General features: G+C 40.7%; 1 protein-coding gene across 3 annotated transcripts in view; it reads left to right on the forward strand.

Annotated features, from left to right (window-relative positions):
* The window catches only part of LOC146321001 (glutamate receptor ionotropic, kainate 2), a 371,281-nt gene that overhangs the window by 288,002 nt on the left and 65,973 nt on the right, over positions 1 to 17,306 (forward strand). For all 3 annotated transcript variants that reach the window (XM_084725990.1, XM_084725988.1, XM_084725989.1), the window contains exons 13-14: positions 922 to 1,040; positions 9,211 to 9,428. In XM_084725990.1, the coding sequence (XP_084582116.1) occupies positions 922 to 1,040; positions 9,211 to 9,428 (337 nt within the window). The remainder of the gene's footprint in view (positions 1 to 921; positions 1,041 to 9,210; positions 9,429 to 17,306) is intronic.

Consider the following 17,306-nt stretch of genomic DNA (forward strand, 5'->3'; position numbering starts at 1 on the left):
GCTCCATCTGCATTATCCTCCATGCAGATGTTCCGTCTACTCGAGGTGATCATTTCTGACTTCCAGCGCAGTCAAAAGGCCCACACTGAGACAAGCCTACATTATGCATTGCAATTTGATTAGTCAAACCCTTGTGTGTGTTAAACAGCTTGAGTCAAGATAAGGCCCTGGTTCCCCCCTCCACTCCGGCACAAACCAAATCAGGTCAGGATGCTTAATTGTAGACCAATCAACCTTTACTAATGTAATGTCACTTTTATTTAATATGAATAAATGAGAAATCTCTCTGCTTGAGGAGTGCGTCGAGTGAGGGGGAGTGCCGGGGCCCCGGCGTGGGCATGATGGGAATGAACCGTTTGATCTGCTGAATATTAATGCTCCTCCAAGATTATAAGGATTATTAGTTCTTTTTCTCGGCTGACAATGGAGTTATTTTCAGACCCCATCGATTAAATTACTGAGGGAATTGCCTTTGATATGAGCACTCCTACGCGAGGAGTCACTTTTGGAATATGAGTGGTGTTAATTCAAGCCCACTTCCCCCAAGTATTGTATGTTATCAGAATGTAAAAACACACGAGAGGGATCCAGATCCCTTTTAGAGGCTTTATTTAGACTAATGGATCATTCAAATCAACATCTTACAGTAATTCATGTAATAAACTCTTAATTTACTAATCCAATTAACAGCATAGCAATGTGAGGTATGTATATGAAGACATAGCAGTGCTTACTGAAGTGTTCTCAGGCATGATCTACAGTGTCTCATCTCTGGACTAACTAATCTTTGTTTTCTCTCCCCTGTCTCCCCAGGTAGGAGGGCCACTCTTGGTCTCTTTTATTGTATACTCTTGTGTCTTTATGCAACTGCAGTAAACATATATATGTGTGTGTGTGTGTGTTCTCTGTTAACTGTCACAGGTTTAGTCCCTACGAGTGGTATAACCCCCACCCTTGCAACCCTGACTCGGATGTAGTGGAAAACAATTTCACCCTGCTAAATAGTTTCTGGTTCGGAGTTGGAGCTCTCATGCAGCAAGGTAGACGCCTCTGCCTGCCCCCTCTTTTTCTAAGCACAAGTCCCACTTTTTTGCTGGGGGTCAACCTTGCTCTTTGACCAGGCCCGTGACCATGCATGGGGGCCTCTGTGCATGATGCTAGATGCTACACCGGTAGTAGAGTCCAGCAGGATTGGACTGAGTGGGATTTTGAGTGATGATGTGATCGATGAATGAGGGCGGTGCTCCTGCATGCTCCCCCCTCCCCTCCCCTCCCCTCCCCTCCCCTCTCTTTCCACCCACCTCTCCGCAGCCGTCCGAACAGGTAAGTGTGCCCACCCAGAATACTTGAGATGGATCAAATGAGTGCGACTGAATGTGAATGTGAAGTCAGCAGCTTTACCCTGCCTGTTTGGTTTTGTCTCCTTCTGCCAAACCAATGCCATATCTTCTCAACTAGTTGGCATTTTTAGACTGAAAATAATAATAAAAAAAAAGCATTTAACAGAAAATGGAATGTTATCACGTCAATAGTTTTGTGGCCTATATCGTTTATAATGCATGTCACAATGGGAGATATGTTGCATATTTAAATGAGCATTTCTTCCAAGGCAACATGTTCTTGCTCCCAACTTGTCAAATACAGCAGCTTGGTCAGTGGTCCTGCAAATTATGAGGTATCTCTCTAGCATCAGTTTTGCACATGCAGGGCTTCGACGTCAAGTTAGCACTGCAAGGATAGATTAGTGCAAATTATTTGCATGTTGATAATATTTTTCCGACCTGTATGTATCTAATCGCATCAGTTCCCGCATTAGCTGAGCGACATTGCGGCTTTCATTTTTTCGCACTGCAATCAATTTTTGTGAAGTTTTGCTTCCAATATGAACATGGCGTTTCACAAGTTTCGCCAAACTACATTATAAAACAGGGAGACAGCTACAGAGACAACGTCTGTGAAATATTCTCAGTTTCGCATTGTTTATTTGTGTCACTGTTGATGTGTAAAGGCCTTGATGCATAAAAAGTACATTTAGGAAAGAAGGTTTGGGTTAAAATAAGTATGTTACAAAAGTAAAGATACATTCCGTGTTAACATAACTACATTATGATACATAAAATACCTTATGTATTGTATTGTTACTTATGTACATTTTGTAACATGTAACTTGACTTACATGATGTAGCTCATGTACATAATTTATGTAACACACAAGTCCACAAATTTTGCTGGATAATGGTGGTAATACATGAGGTGGGAATCTAGTTTTCCATGTAAAATACCTCTGTACAATGTGAAATACATCCCAGTAATAAGAGTACAGTAATAGCTGCTATGCAGTTTCCATGTCAGTGTTTTACCCCTTGAAAAGTACACATCAAAACATAACGCTAGAAATGACACTACAGGGGTACCTACAGCATCACAGTTTGAAGCACAGGGGAACTGACCAAGCTGCTGTATTTGACACTTTGTGAATGAGAACCGGCTGCACAGTAATAACTGACAATGCAACATATTTACAACAGGTAGTGATGATTTAGGGCCTGGACAGCATGATATATACTGTATGTCTGTATATGTCCTTGCATCTGAACCATGCAATGGAGCACAAAGACCTAGCTGCTACGATCAAAGCTGCTTTAAAGGGTCAGTTCACCCAAACTGCAAGAAATAATGAGAAACCTCCCTTACCTCCAGTGGTATCTAGCCATGCAGACGGTTTTGGATATCTGTCTCTGAAAAGAGGAATTTAACGGTCGTACTTGCAAATATTTTTAACGATGTTATCTCAAGAAGAAGTGTTTAGTCTTTTGTTATCTTGAGATTACAAAGCTTGTTTTCTAGTGACAATGAGTTAAGTCTTCTGGTTTTCATTTGTAGTCCATTTGTAGTCTGACTAGTACTGACCAGCACATTGAGGCAAAAGAGGCAGAACGCATTGGCCAAAATGCAACTAGCTTGTTATTAGCCTTTTAAAAAATCCAGTCCTAGGCGTCGTCTCTCAACATCAACTCCACTGTTGTGTCTCAAATTGCTAATTGGACTGTAAACAACTACTGGCTTATGGAAGACAAAGTCTTGGCCTGGATATCTGTTATCTGGATATCTGCTGGCTACACCAGAATCCCCAAATTGGCTGTTGCCCCCTCAGAGGATAAATCATCATCAGATGATAGTGGGTTCCAAGATTTTTGAGGAATACCATGAAATTTGATTGAAAGCACCAAAGAAAGCTTATACCTGGATGTTGAGAGTTTTTGAACTTGAGAAAGAATTGAGATTGAGATTTGAGAACACTTTAAATCACTTCAAATCTTTAAGTTTTTTAATGTTGTATATGTACTAATTAGTGGTTTTATTTTACATCTATTTCTCAAGTACAGTTTCACTTGCTTAGAAAATTCCAATGTTTTGGCTGTTTTTTTGGTTCTCTAGATAGATATTTTAAACAAATCACCAGCAACATTTACTTCCAGAAACAGTTTTCCTAGTACTTGGGCTAATCCACCAAACACACTGTATTTCATTTCATTGTTTAGGTGGAGGGTGAAAGCTTAGAGATGGATATCTTGAAAACTTAGACATATAAAAGCAAAACTGTGCCTGACTAGATGCCACTGGAGGTGAGTGAGGAAATACGTTTTTTGGATGAAGTGACCCTTTAAGTCAACATACATCTCAGTCTATCCAAGGATTTAGTAGCTGATAGCTTATCCCTTGTTGGCTGGTTGCATGCTAACTTATACTGCATGCTTACTAATATTCCTAAATTAGCAACTAAGTTTTTTCACAGAATTTCATTTATTTGACTCCAAAGACGCAGATATTATTTAAATCATTTCAGGTCAAGCTACGATGACTGGTTTGAGTTTTCTCGCCTCAAGAAAACAAAGGTCCAAACGATTCTATTGAGCTTTAAACAGGTTAATAACTAATAAGGAACTGTTTAAGATTTATTTAAATGTGTTTTAGTGACTAGATGCAGTCCAGAGTAGTTTGTTTCTTTGAGAAGCCAGGAGAGGAGAGGTGTAGGGTCGACCAGTTGAGAAGATGTGGCTGAGGGCCAGAAAGCTGTGGGGTTAGACTGGACGAACACACAGTGTCTGCATGGCACCGTGCTAGTCTGCAATGTAGAGAGGCTCCCCTGCCAGGCGGCTTGCCCCGCCCCCCAGAAAACTGTGGGATGTGCTGTTTGGTCATGACGTTACCTTGGGTACATGACAGTCAGCCCCAACCAGGCTCTGTTTGGGTCGGCTCGCTCCTCTGAGTGGGTCGCCCCTCTTTTCTGCTCTGGTTTCTGAGGTGGAACAGGATAAGAAGCTCGGAGCTGGTAACATGTTCCACTTTGAAAACCTGCGTCTGATAGCCGGTCATGGGTCCAACACAGAGCGAGCAGAATCTACTGCTAACAGAACTGATGAATATGTGTTTGAGTTCATGCCTGCTACTTTGATTTTTGCTCTTGGTTGTTGTTTGATGAATGGGCAAAGTGGGCCGCTGGTGGCTTTGCTGGATGACTTTGATACCAGCAGGTCTGACAGATGACTTCTCGCCAATAAAAGGTTAAATAGAATGTGTTTTAGGACAATATATGTCTGGTCTTAAGTGTTAACAGAGACACTAAATTCACTGTTTTGTTGCTAATACCAGGGTCAGTCTTAAAGTTTTGATGGCACTCTGCAATTAACCTTTGATGAAAGTATTTTACATTTTTGAGATAATACATTTACAGCCACATTGGGAATTATAGATATGATCTGTTGTCTTCTGTTTATGTCTACTAAACGTATAAGAGATGAAAAATCAGAGAGGTATAAATGCAAGTTCTACTGCATATCACCCTGGAAACATGTTGGAGAAAAACAATATAATAAGACAAAAGCATTATTATGTTGGATGATAGTTGGCTCCATGCTGAGAAATAACTTTAAAAAATTCCATTTTAAATCCATGCTCTCTTAGCAGATCTACTATAATTAATACTAGGACAAAGGCAAGGCAAACCTATACAGAACAGCACAATAAGCAACTCAAATTGCCTTATGTTAGATATAAAAACATATTAAGACAAGCTATACATGAAACAGAGGGCAATACATAAAGCAAGCAAGCTACAAAGGGCAGGACCTCACATCCCTGCAGTCATCAGGGTGTGTGGCAGTTGCAGCCTCATTACTGGATGCCGATCAGTTGACATGTCTTTAAAATTTTTCTGCATTTTGGACACTGCATAAAGGAGTTCAGTGTCACTTCCTGCATCTGCTAGGTGGTGTTACAGAACACCTGCTAGTTATTTTATTTTATTATGTTCTAGTAGATCAAGTGTAGACCACACCATGAAAATTTCATGTACATTAAATTATGATTGTGACACAATGATCACTTCCTTTTGTCAGTAGGAGGTGCTATGACTATGACTCCGTGTAGATGAACTCAGGCTGGACTCTTATCAAACATGTGATTCAGGACAGATTTTTGAGTCAACTTTTCATGATGAAACACCAGCATTTGCCACACTGCCAGGACTGCACTAATTGACGAAAACTCAAAATCTTTACAATAAAGCACCATCTTAAGGCTGTCCTGACCATGTTTGAGGTGGACTGTGTCAACCTGCACAGAGGAGCACATCAATGTCATTTCCTGTTACTAATTGTGGTGCTATAACCATGACTGAGTATTGACTTATAAAAGTTACAACAGCTTCCTGTTTCATTGCGAAACACTGGAATTCAACACCACACCATGCAGTGAAAACTTAAAATTGGGACAAGGTTGGTCTTTAGATTGTACTGACTGGTGTGGGTTTTTCTTCTAATTGTAGATATGTGATAGGAACGATACAATCCACTTTTGTACCATGAGAACTTTTAATCACTCTTTATCAGCACTAAAGACAATCACCATGTAAATCTGTGTGCTGACATGTAATTATGGTCATAATTCATAATCTGAGCTAGATGGATCATGTAGATATCAAACAGACAAGGTCACAAGAACAGATCCTTGGGGAACCACATATTTTTATTCACCCATATGTGTATTTACTGACGGACACAAAGTAAAAGCCAGTCCTTCAAATGGAATTCATACCAATTAAGAGTGTGCCAGAAGGTTCCTTATAATCCTATAGTCTGTCTTGTAATATTGTGCTTAACTGTGTGTAAAGCAGCACTGAGACATTAACACAAACTACTGTAGGTTGAGTGTTAAAGGCCCACTTATCATTCACTATATGTAGTAATAGTATGCTGACAGTTTAGCAGAAACAATGTTTTACTTTACACTTTGCAGTGAGTGATGGTGCAGAGGTCTGCTAGTGCTGTCAGTTTAAAAACTGTATTATTAGAATATTTTGTGTTTTTCAGGCTAAAATTGCATGGAAATATAAATTTAACCCATATTTAGAGAGGCATCATGGTGCTACAAAAGAGTAGGTATAGTGTCATTGCTCCATAAACATATTATTAATTGTTATCACGTAACAGGGAAGATAATCTCCTGCTGTCCTTCTTCCAGTGAAGGAGGAACCCTGGGAGGCGTGGGCCCCCTCCAGCCCATCCTTCCCTCTCCATTGCAGTATTAGTATCAGTGGACTGGAGCTGCAGCCGGCTGTCATGTCTTTCCCTGCACGCTCCCTCTACTAGACAGCTCACTCCGGGGACTGTGAGAAAGAAAGAAAGTTTGATGAAAAGTGAGAGTGCAGATTGAGTCTTTCACAAAGGGAGTGGAGCACAGAGTTCTTAACCTCCTATCTGTCTGACTCTTTATCAGCTTTCCCTCTGAGTGAATGTGCAAAATCCCTGCTTTCAATTGCTTAAGCCGCTTGAGTAGAATGGTCCTGATATAACCCAGGCCCACCTTCTTTCACCCGGACAACAAACCTCCCTCCCACCCTCACTCCCACTCCACCCACGCACATATGCTCCTTCATCTTCTGCATACATTCAGCAGAAAACCTGAATGAAAAGTGTTTAACAGATTAACTGAAGATTTAGTGCACTCTATTGGAGGAAGTGAAAAAGACTGAAAGTAGCTGATGCTGTGCTAAGCTAAACAACCACGTAGACTGTGTACGGGCTTGGTCAGTTTAATTACCACTAAGCCTTACAGTTGTACCAGCTCTTAACAGGCTAACACTTATGATTAATTAGACTAAATTCCCTGCTGTTTAAAATCAACAAGAAAAGGAAGGCAAATAGTGGCTCAACTCATTCTTGTGTGGAAATCATCAGAGGCCCCATGATATAATACAGGGTGTCTACAAAGTCTCTTTACAATTTAAAAAAAATATTACAAAAGCAATAGGTGAGATATGTTAATCAGATTTGTTCTATGTACTCAGTGGTTATCAAAGTTTTTAATCACATTGCATTTGTGTATTTCAGGTACCATGTTGATGAAATAGGTTCTGTTAAATAAACCCCTAAAAAATGGCTACTCCTCAAGAAAAGGCACAGGGTGTATTGTGGTTTATTGAAACAAAATCGGATACACAGACTTAGCAAAACTACAGGATTAAGTATGGAAGACATCCACCATCACGTCCGTCAATTCGTGCATGGCACAAGAAATTTATGGAGACGGGGACAGTGTTGGATAAAGAAAAGAAATCAAGTACCGTCTTGATGTGCTTCATGCAACTAAGGCTGCCCATGTAGAGGTGTATTAAATGAGGCAAAAAAACCTTCAATATCTACTTTTCATTTTGTAAGAATTTCCAGAGATTTGTCTATTCATTTGCTTTTGTAATAAATTTTTTCAATTGTAACAAGACTTTATGGACACCCTGTATTATCACAAGACTTAAAGGTTCAATACAATATTATTGTGTTATTAAATATTTAGCAATACGCTGGATATTCTGACAGTAACTGTCTCATTTTTGCCATTTTTATTGCAGCAAAACAGGTTTGTCACGCAGCTAGCTCTTCCTCACAGTGACCCCTGCTGACCTCACTAGGAAAAAACTCAGTGCCATCTACTGGACTGAAAAAGCAACTGATCTCATTATTCTAGCATCTAAAAGTTTAATTTGCACATTAATAATTTATATAGTAAAAGGTTGATACTTGGCATCTGTGGATTGATACATTACTTTTATGCAAAATATTGTGATACTTTACTGTATCAGTTTTTCCCTGCCCCTGCTGAAAGATTGATGTAGATAGAAACTAAACCAAAATGAGGAATCATTTTTATTGTCCATCACAGTCTCAGTCAAAAATTGCTCTTTACATTCATCTGCAGTACGCCATCCTCAAACAGGATCTGTCCTCTTGCCTGCTCATGTTATGTAAAGTCCCACCCTCTTGAAGCTTGGAAACCAATCAAAAATGACAAAGGACAACCTGTGACCATGACAACACATTACTCCTCAAAAGATGGTTTGTAGACAGCTGTAATTTTGCATCCCAGACAACACAGAAGTCAGAAATTTTCAGCCACCTACTAGAAAAAGGATAGAACACAATGGAACACCACTCAGTGTTGGAGTATATTTGCCTGTGTTTCATTTGAATAATAAAAATGTAAGTAGGCTGCACCACTGAGAGTTCAATTGTATATCCCCTTGCCAAAGAAACACCAGTTCTTTACATTTGGCACTGTGCACCTGGAATGAAGTTAAAATTTAAACAGGGAAATTATGACCTCTGACTTCGTCCAGAACACAGCATATCAAAGTCTCAAATGGTGCAAGTAGTCTCTGCAACAAACTAACTAGCAAACTTCTCAAAAATTAGTTAGACATTTGTCTCTGACAAAATAGCATGTTTGTGGTTGCCTTGCCAGCAACATAACTGACCCCGCTGTAGCCTTTTTGTCCCCAGGCATTCAAAAGTACGTACATTGCAAGAACATCGAAGTGACTTTTATTGTGCCACGTTATAGTGGTAAATCTGGAATTTAAAGATAACTGATCGAAATAATGTTGGAAATATGAGTTGTAGTAAAGGCTATACAGTAAAGATACATAGTCAGACTGTCCAGAGCACATAGTAACTGTGATTCACATCACCAGTGTGAGACTAAACACCAATCAGCAGGTCCAATCATGAAGCTGCCCACTCTGCCCACTCTGTGTGTCTGTGTCTGAGTGTGTGATCCAGGCAGCAGATGCAGAGGCCTAACCTGGCCTGGGTGCTGCCCCCTCTCCGGCCTAGTGCCGCACCAGGCCTCACCCCTTCCTCTGCTCCTCTCGTTCAGGATCTGAGCTCATGCCGAAAGCCCTCTCCACCAGAATTGTAGGAGGAATCTGGTGGTTTTTCACGCTCATCATCATCTCCTCCTACACGGCAAACCTGGCCGCCTTCCTCACCGTGGAGAGGATGGAGTCGCCCATCGACTCTGCTGATGATCTGGCCAAGCAGACGAAGATAGAATATGGAGTGGTAGAGGATGGCTCCACCATGACCTTCTTCAAGGTTGGTTATAGCTGGATATTATAAAATCGACTACAGTTTTTTCTGGTATGTAGTGCAGTGTTTTGCTGCTCTGTATCACAGAGGGATACGCAGGTCCAAGATATGACTGCCAAGGCTTACGTTAGAGTTTGAGCTGGTTGTTATTCTGGAGTGATATTGAACATGTCAAAGCTGCATGGTCTGTATTGGTTCATTTCATTTTCAACAAGAAATACATGTTTGTAAAATCCTTACATGGGATACTTAAATCACTAACGAAAAGCTGAGACGTTAGTTCCTGCAGTGATCAACCTCATGTTACGTAATTAATTCAAAATGCACAACACTATTTTATATCTGACATTTAGTAAGAAAGAAGTACTGAGGCTGGAGATATACTAACCTGACACTCCAGATGGCTTGTTACACAGAACCATCTGGGAAGCCATGCTTCCCAAACTGCTTGGAAAAGGGCAGGCACTTTTGTAAGAACACTTGGCAGGTGATTGAATGAATCATCTGTTTATCATGTCTAACACGGGCTAACTTCAACCAATCAGATCAATGTTCCATGGGCGCTTCTTGCAGTCATCACACCTAAAACCACGCTCGTAGGTGCATGTAGTCCCTCCTACCGCACTGATTGGCTGCACCACTTTTGGTGCAGACACAAATGGATGATTTGAAGCCTGGCAACATGGATTCTCTCTTGATTTTGAAAATCCAGCTGCCTCTCAAGATAAAAGATATACGTGCTACACGCATCCTTCATCGATCTGCTAAAGAAACTTATCTTGTGTTAAAATGTATTCTATTATTATTATTATTATTATTATTATTATTATTATTATTGGTTAAAAGAGCACGTGTGATTTAGAATTGGATTTCAATTATGTTCGGGGACTCAGTAGATCCTTCACACTTAATGCCCACTTTGTGATTCTGGCTTTCTATTTCACTACATTTAATTTAACATCTCCAAGCCAAAACTGGATCACAAATTACTCCAATTATGTCCCCAAAGTAATGTTTGTTACATTTCATTGCACTTATTGAGCTGATGCTTTTATCCAAATTGACTTACAATAAGGGCATTCAACCATGAGGGTACAACCCAAAACTTGCAAGAATCATGCAGGTACATTGTTCATGAGCCAAGGTGCTGTCTCAAGAGATGGGTTTTCAGTCTGCAACAGTCAATGTGTAGAGTTTCTGCTGTCGTGATGTGAAATGGGAGCTTGTTCCAGCATTGTGGAGTCAGGATAGCAAACAGTTGTAGGTTTTTTGAGAGGTAACTGGGGCCCCTTGTAGCATTGGAGTAGCAAGCCAACTGGCAGTAGCAGAGCTTAGAGGATGAGCTGGGGTGACCATGTCCTGAATGTAGGATGGGTCTGAGCCAATCGTAGCAGGGTAGACAAGAACCAGTGTCTTGAATCAGATTCAAACAGCCACTCGGAGCCAATGCACGGTGCAGAGGAATGGTGGGGTTTGTCAGCAACAAGTTCAGGCAGTTACAAAATGGATATTGTCTCATCTGACACTTCTATGGTTAAAACTTTGTCAAGTTTAGGCACAAAAACTACTTCCACCTGTGCTCTGACAGATGTAATTTGCAGGGCCACGAGAGGTCATTTGTTTTATGCAAGGACTGTCTCTTTCTAAAGCTGATGAACCTCTTTAAGAGCCACAGGAGACATTATACATCAATTTTCACAGGAGTGGCCCTATGATAAAGGGCAAGGTGGTTATCAAAGTTCATAGTAGCCACTGTGACAAATACAACACCTATAACATTTTTTTTATTCTCATGCATTTAATTTGACAAATTAAACAGGCGAGATGGTAATTAGTGTCAGGCACACTAGTAGTGTGGTTCTATGTATGGAATTGTTAGCCATTCACTAAGTCAGTTCACTGACCTTCTTTCAGAGGAAAATATCTAGACAAATATAGGATGGACCGACATAACAGTTTCTACAGATATTTAGTCAAAACTCCAGAGACAGACTCCTTATCACCCGGCACAAGTGAGTCAACTTTGATTCATGTTCTCCAGACAGTAAAGAAGATAAATACTGACACCGGTCATTCTTGGAAATTTCATTTATTCTCAACATCAGATCAAAACTTCAATCCATTTAAGTTTTGGAGACACATAATACAAACCCTTTTTACTCATGCTGGAATAATTCTCATGCACCTGATTCTATGACTTGACTGTGTGTGTGAATTTGTGGTAATCTGGTTGAACACGGCTTTCCTTTGAAATTCCATTTTTCTCTCTAATTAAGTACAAACTAAGCACCAAAAATGAATTAACATACAATTAACCAATTGCTTTTGGACCACTGGGGTGTTTGGGGTCCAGAGGCTGTTGCCCTCTTTGCCTAGTTGGCATGTCAGCCTTGTCTATAAGAATGATTTGTATCATGCATTTCATCTTTCAGAAGAGATGTGTTTGTGAAAGTTTCCTCTGTCTCATTGAGCATTAAGGAGTGAGAGTGAGATCGCACTCAGAATCTTATGGCTCACCAAAAACAGCTCAGTGCCACTACCCGAGGTTAAAAGCATCAGATAACTCACTTCTATCCCATGCAACATGAAGCCTGCAGTCAATCTATTGGAGATCTGTCCAAAAAAAAGACATAGAGGTGGGGGTGTATGCACCAGAAGGACATGTCCCTGCAGACCCCTTCTTCCCCTTATCATACTGGTGACTGTACATTACCTTTGGAATAAAATGGATTTACTGTGCCAAGTGCCTGGTGAAAAGATCCTTCAGGGATGCTGTACCATTGCCCTGACTGAAACCTGGCTCAGCAATGTCTCACATTGTGAGATCAGTCTTGACCATTTTACCATCATATGGCCTGACAGGACCAGTCAGTCAGGCAAGCGGTTGAAGGTGGTGTTAATAATATCAAAATCCACACAAACGAGATGTTGACTCTCTCATCATCTATCTCCCGAGAGGATTGCCTACTTTGGTCGTTGTCTGTGTGTACATCAAAGCAGCAGTGGAGCTGAGAGCCAATGACACCAGGTCCATGCTGGCTAAATACCTCAAAGCCCTGTTGTTCGTCATGGGTGATTTAAATGACTGCAGACTTGAAGGTATTCTGCTGTCTTTCCACCAGTATGTGGATATCCCCACAAGGAAAAACAATATACCAGATTTGTATTGTATGGTACTGTTCAGCCATGCAGACCTCAATGTTGTTTTCTTGCTACTGTACTACAGACCGCGCCACCTGATGGTTAGAGCATGTCATCACACAACTACAGGGCCAACTGGCATACACAGACTTTGGCATTTATCAAGGTGATCTAGATGAAAGAGTTTCTGTTATTGCTGACTGCACGTTCTGCATTATCACCACTGTACCCACAAGAATGTTCAAGCAAAACCCAGACTCTGAGCCCTGGACCAAAACACAGACTCAGAGAAAAAACAGAAGGCATTTAATTGTCATGTCTGGGCTTTATTTAAAACAATCAGCTGCCAAATTAAGAATGAGATTACCAAGCCTAAACTCAAATATAAGGACAGACTGGAGCAGTCTGCACATTGTTTGACATCCAAGAGCACTCTTTTTTCATGAAGCTGCACAACCCCCCTCATACTGGAGGATGTCTGACAGGGCAGGTGTGAGCCTGGCAAGACACCAGGGAGAGATGGCATCCCAGCTAAGGCGCTCAGGCTCTGTACAGTGGAGCTCTCTCCCATCCTCCATTACATCTTCCAGGAATCCTACAGTATAGCATTAGTACCCTCCCTCTGGAAAACATCCACCATCATACCAGTACCCACAACACCTGCCCTTCAGACCCCAACCATTATAGACTGGTCATGCTCACTCCAATAGTCATGAAATATGTGGAAAAACTGATTCCAAAACCCAGATTAGTCCAACTGATTTGCCTATAGGGTCAAATGAAAGAGGATGCTATGGCATGTTTCCTCCTCTCCCTCCTCCAATATCTGGAATCACCAGACAAGCTGGCTTCAATCCTTTTTGTTAACTAAATGAAAGAGCTGGTCACTGGACTAAACCCTGCCTCCATCCATGTCGAGACAGTTCTATTTCATATCTCAGACTTGTTAATAAGATTTGATCAACACATCACTTCTATCCATAAAAGTTCCCAGCGAAGACTCCAAAGTCACCCTTAGCCTTACTGTCTGTTGCACCCCATCTGTTGTTGTACTGTTCAAACAAAGACACACTTTTTGCACGTTCTGTCCCTTTTGTCATAGCCACCCTGAGAAAACTGCCTTGCAGACACTGCTGTGAGCTCAGATATGAGTCTTTACATGAAAGTTTCTCATATTGTATATACCTTGTACTGGCTGTGAAAAGAAAATTGGCTTCTTGGACAATAGATCAAAATTTATATTAATTAGTTATTTTATACATGCTTTTTGTAGCCACTTATCCTGTTCTGGGTCATGGGGAGCTGGACCTGGACTGAACACTGACTGGCCCTGATAGATAGCCTAACGCATTCACACCTTCAGGCAATTTCCACTCCACCTAACCTGCGTGTCTTTGGACTACAAACTCCATGCCGAGTCCTGGGTGGCCGGGTCATGTTCAATCCCAGGACTTTCTTGCTATGAGGCACCATGATCAAATACCTCTGTACCTTTATGCTAGTGAAATAGCCTGGAACCATGTAGCAGTGACAGTTCCGCCGCTGCCAAGGCTCTGCTTGGTAATCCCCTCACTGTAGGATCATATAGAATACCTGCTGCATATCAAGGATGTTGTATTAATCCATCCAAGTTTGGAAACTTCCCCGTATTAGATCTCTTTGCTCCAAGTTTCTCACATCTGTGTTTTTTTTTTTCCTCTCTCTCTCACTCACAATCCGTCGATGGCACTCGGACAGCTTTGAGATTTAGCTTTTTTTTCACACCTCGTTTTCATCCATCTGTGCAATAAGCGCACATGAATTCACTGTGTGATTAATATGTTTGTGTGTGTCTCGTCTTCACGCTGAAACATGCTCGCACCAATTCATTAGAAAACTGCTGTGATGATAGTTGCACAGTCTCTTTATCATTTCACCCTACAAATTAATGAAAACAACAGTTGGTGCAAGAAGCAGCATATGTGCTTGTTAATCATCCTACCTATGCTGAGGTCCCTCTGCAGCCATTCAGTTTACAGCCTTGGGTCGGATGCTGTTAGTCCAAACCATTTGTGCTTTATGGGCTAGGCTGTGTTACATACACAGGATAATACCAGTGCTCATTAGAGATTTTGTCAATTGTTTGGATAGGGAAGTGGTGAGAATGTTTCATTTTGCAAAATAGTAAATATATGCTTCAAACTTTTCATACCTTCAACATGACCACACTGTAACTAAAATAGGGCTGCAGCTAATGATTACTTTCATTATTTATTAATCTGATGATTATTTCCTGGATTTATTTCCCCATTGTGGGACTGATAAAGGATTACCTCTTCTTATCTTAGTTTTTTGATCTATAAAATGTCAGAAAATGGTGAAAAAATGTTGATCAGTGTTTCCCAAAGCCCAAGATGACTTCCTCAAATGTCTTGTTTTGTCCACAACAAAAAAATATTCAGTTAACTCTCATAGAAGACTGAAGAAACCAGAAAATATTTGCATTTGAGGAGCTAAAATCAGAGAGTTTTTCCTAAAAATTCCTCAAATTGTTTATTTTAAGTAGTTGGCGATTAATTACTAGTGGATTAATAATTGGTTAATTCTTGCAGTTTTTAGTTGTCAAATGTGGAATTATGTACTGACTGTATTGTTGTGTATGAAATATGTTCTCCCTGTATGCCAGTGCCAAAGACAAATTTCTATTTTATGTGAATTTAATGGGCCATAAAGTAATCTAAATCTGAACCTGAGTTCTACAGTAAAACACAGAAAAGTGGCAAAAAACTTTACTTGTTGACAGAATATCACAAATTCATACCTGCAGTAATTTAGTTGTAATGAAAAATGAGAAGATAAAACTAACAAGATCTTTTTGGTAGACTGGTTACTTCTCCAGGTGATATTCACCTGAAGTTCATCCACATCACACGCCAAGTAAAATGCTCCCAGGCTAAACAGCGTAGATCAAAAGCTGTGGGTGTCAAATCCAACTTCGGAGCATACGGCTAGAGAATTTCATAAGCAGAGGACATTAAACCTGCATCACATGTCTGGAATTTAGTTTGTGGTTCTCCCAGCATTTCACGCTGACTCTCAATCGAGACCTGGTAGTTCAGTTGGTAGAGTGTTCACCCCATGTACTGAGGCTGTGAGTCCTCTGCTGTCATGGTTTTGGTTTTTGTTGGTAATTTCCTGTTTCCTTTTGTAGTCCTGGTCCTCCCTCATGTGTCTTGTCTTTACCTCCTGTCTTTGTTGTTTTCCCACTCTTCTTGATTGTTATTGGTTTCACCTGTCTGTCCACTTGTGTCTAATTTGGTTCTGTCTATTTAGTCCCTGTGTTTTTTCTGTTTCTTTGTCAGTTTGTTGTTGCCCCAGTGTGTCACCCTGTCGTTTGTTGGACCTGTTCTCATTTCTTGGAGTTTTGCTTGGTCGCTGGTTCACTTCCCACCTGTGGCCCATTTGCTGCATGTCATTCCCCCTCTCTGTACCCTCCTGTCTCATCTTCAGCTGTCCCTATCCAAATAAAGGCAACCAGTTTTAAAGGACAGGGGTACATTTTCTCTAATAGCAGCCTAACTAACATTCCCTTAAAAACATTTGTTTAATATTCATTTTTTGTACTATTAGCAGATTCGAAATAAGAATAGGTAAGGGTAAATCCTGTAGTGCAATTGAGTTTTCTAGTTAATAAAAGTCAGTTATAGATCACCTGCAATAGCTGTTTGCCAAAAAAATGTGTGTACTTATTATTTCATTATTTTCATTATTTAAAGGTTACTATGAAACTTTAATTTTTCGCAGCTTTGATTTCAAAATCCTCCCTATTTTTGAGGTCTCACGGTTGGCAAATATAGCCAAAATTACTACAGCCACTAGCAAAACATTTAACAAAACATGTAAATATAGGTCATAATAAGCAGCTTGTATAGATGACCTATATGTCTGTTTTTTTGGTGAGGACTGGCTGGTATTGGACCATCTTCTCTAGAATAAACAAATAAAACATCCATTTTCTGTAACCGCTTATTCCGTAAGGGCTGCTGGAGTCTATCCCAACTGACATTGGGTGAGAGGCGGGGTTCACCCTGGACAAGTCGCCAGTTCATCACAGGACTGACACATAGAGACAGACAACCACTCACACTCACATTCAGAGCTACGGGCATCACCAGTTAACCTAGCATGCATGTCTTTGGACTGTGAGAGGAAGCTGGAGAACCTGGAGAGAACCCACGCAGACACGGGGAGAACATGCAAACTCCGCACAGAAAGGCCCTGCCCGAGCAAGCCGGGGGATCAAACTCAGGACTTTCTTGCTGTGAGGCGGGAGCGCTAACCACTGCACCACAAATAAAACACATAACGGAAAATTAATTTAGGTGCTGATGGTGATTCGTCTGAGCCAATCAGGATCAGCTTTCTTTTTAGTCATAAGAAAATAAAATACAAAGTATTATGTATCTAAATACATAAATAACGTAAATGAACACCTACAGAACAGCAGTTTTAACATGAGATAAAGGCGTTGCCTCTTTCTGCATCCTCCTTTGAGCTCCTTCTTTTTTGGAGAATTAATTTGTTCCCCACTCAGTAAACAGATTCTGTCCACACATCCTGTCTGAGGAGTGTAAAACACTCTGTTGTGATGATGGATGGAGTGTCTTGATCAGACTTATGATCAGTCTGGATTCAGCGCAGCACGGCACAGATGATGTGCGCACGCATCACAATCACTTTTCAGGAAAAACTGACAAAACACCT

This window comes from Lutjanus erythropterus, chromosome 9, assembly GCF_056507025.1.
Source record: "Lutjanus erythropterus isolate fLutEry1 chromosome 9, fLutEry1.hap2, whole genome shotgun sequence".
Classification (NCBI taxonomy): Eukaryota; Metazoa; Chordata; class Actinopteri; order Lutjaniformes; family Lutjanidae; genus Lutjanus; species Lutjanus erythropterus.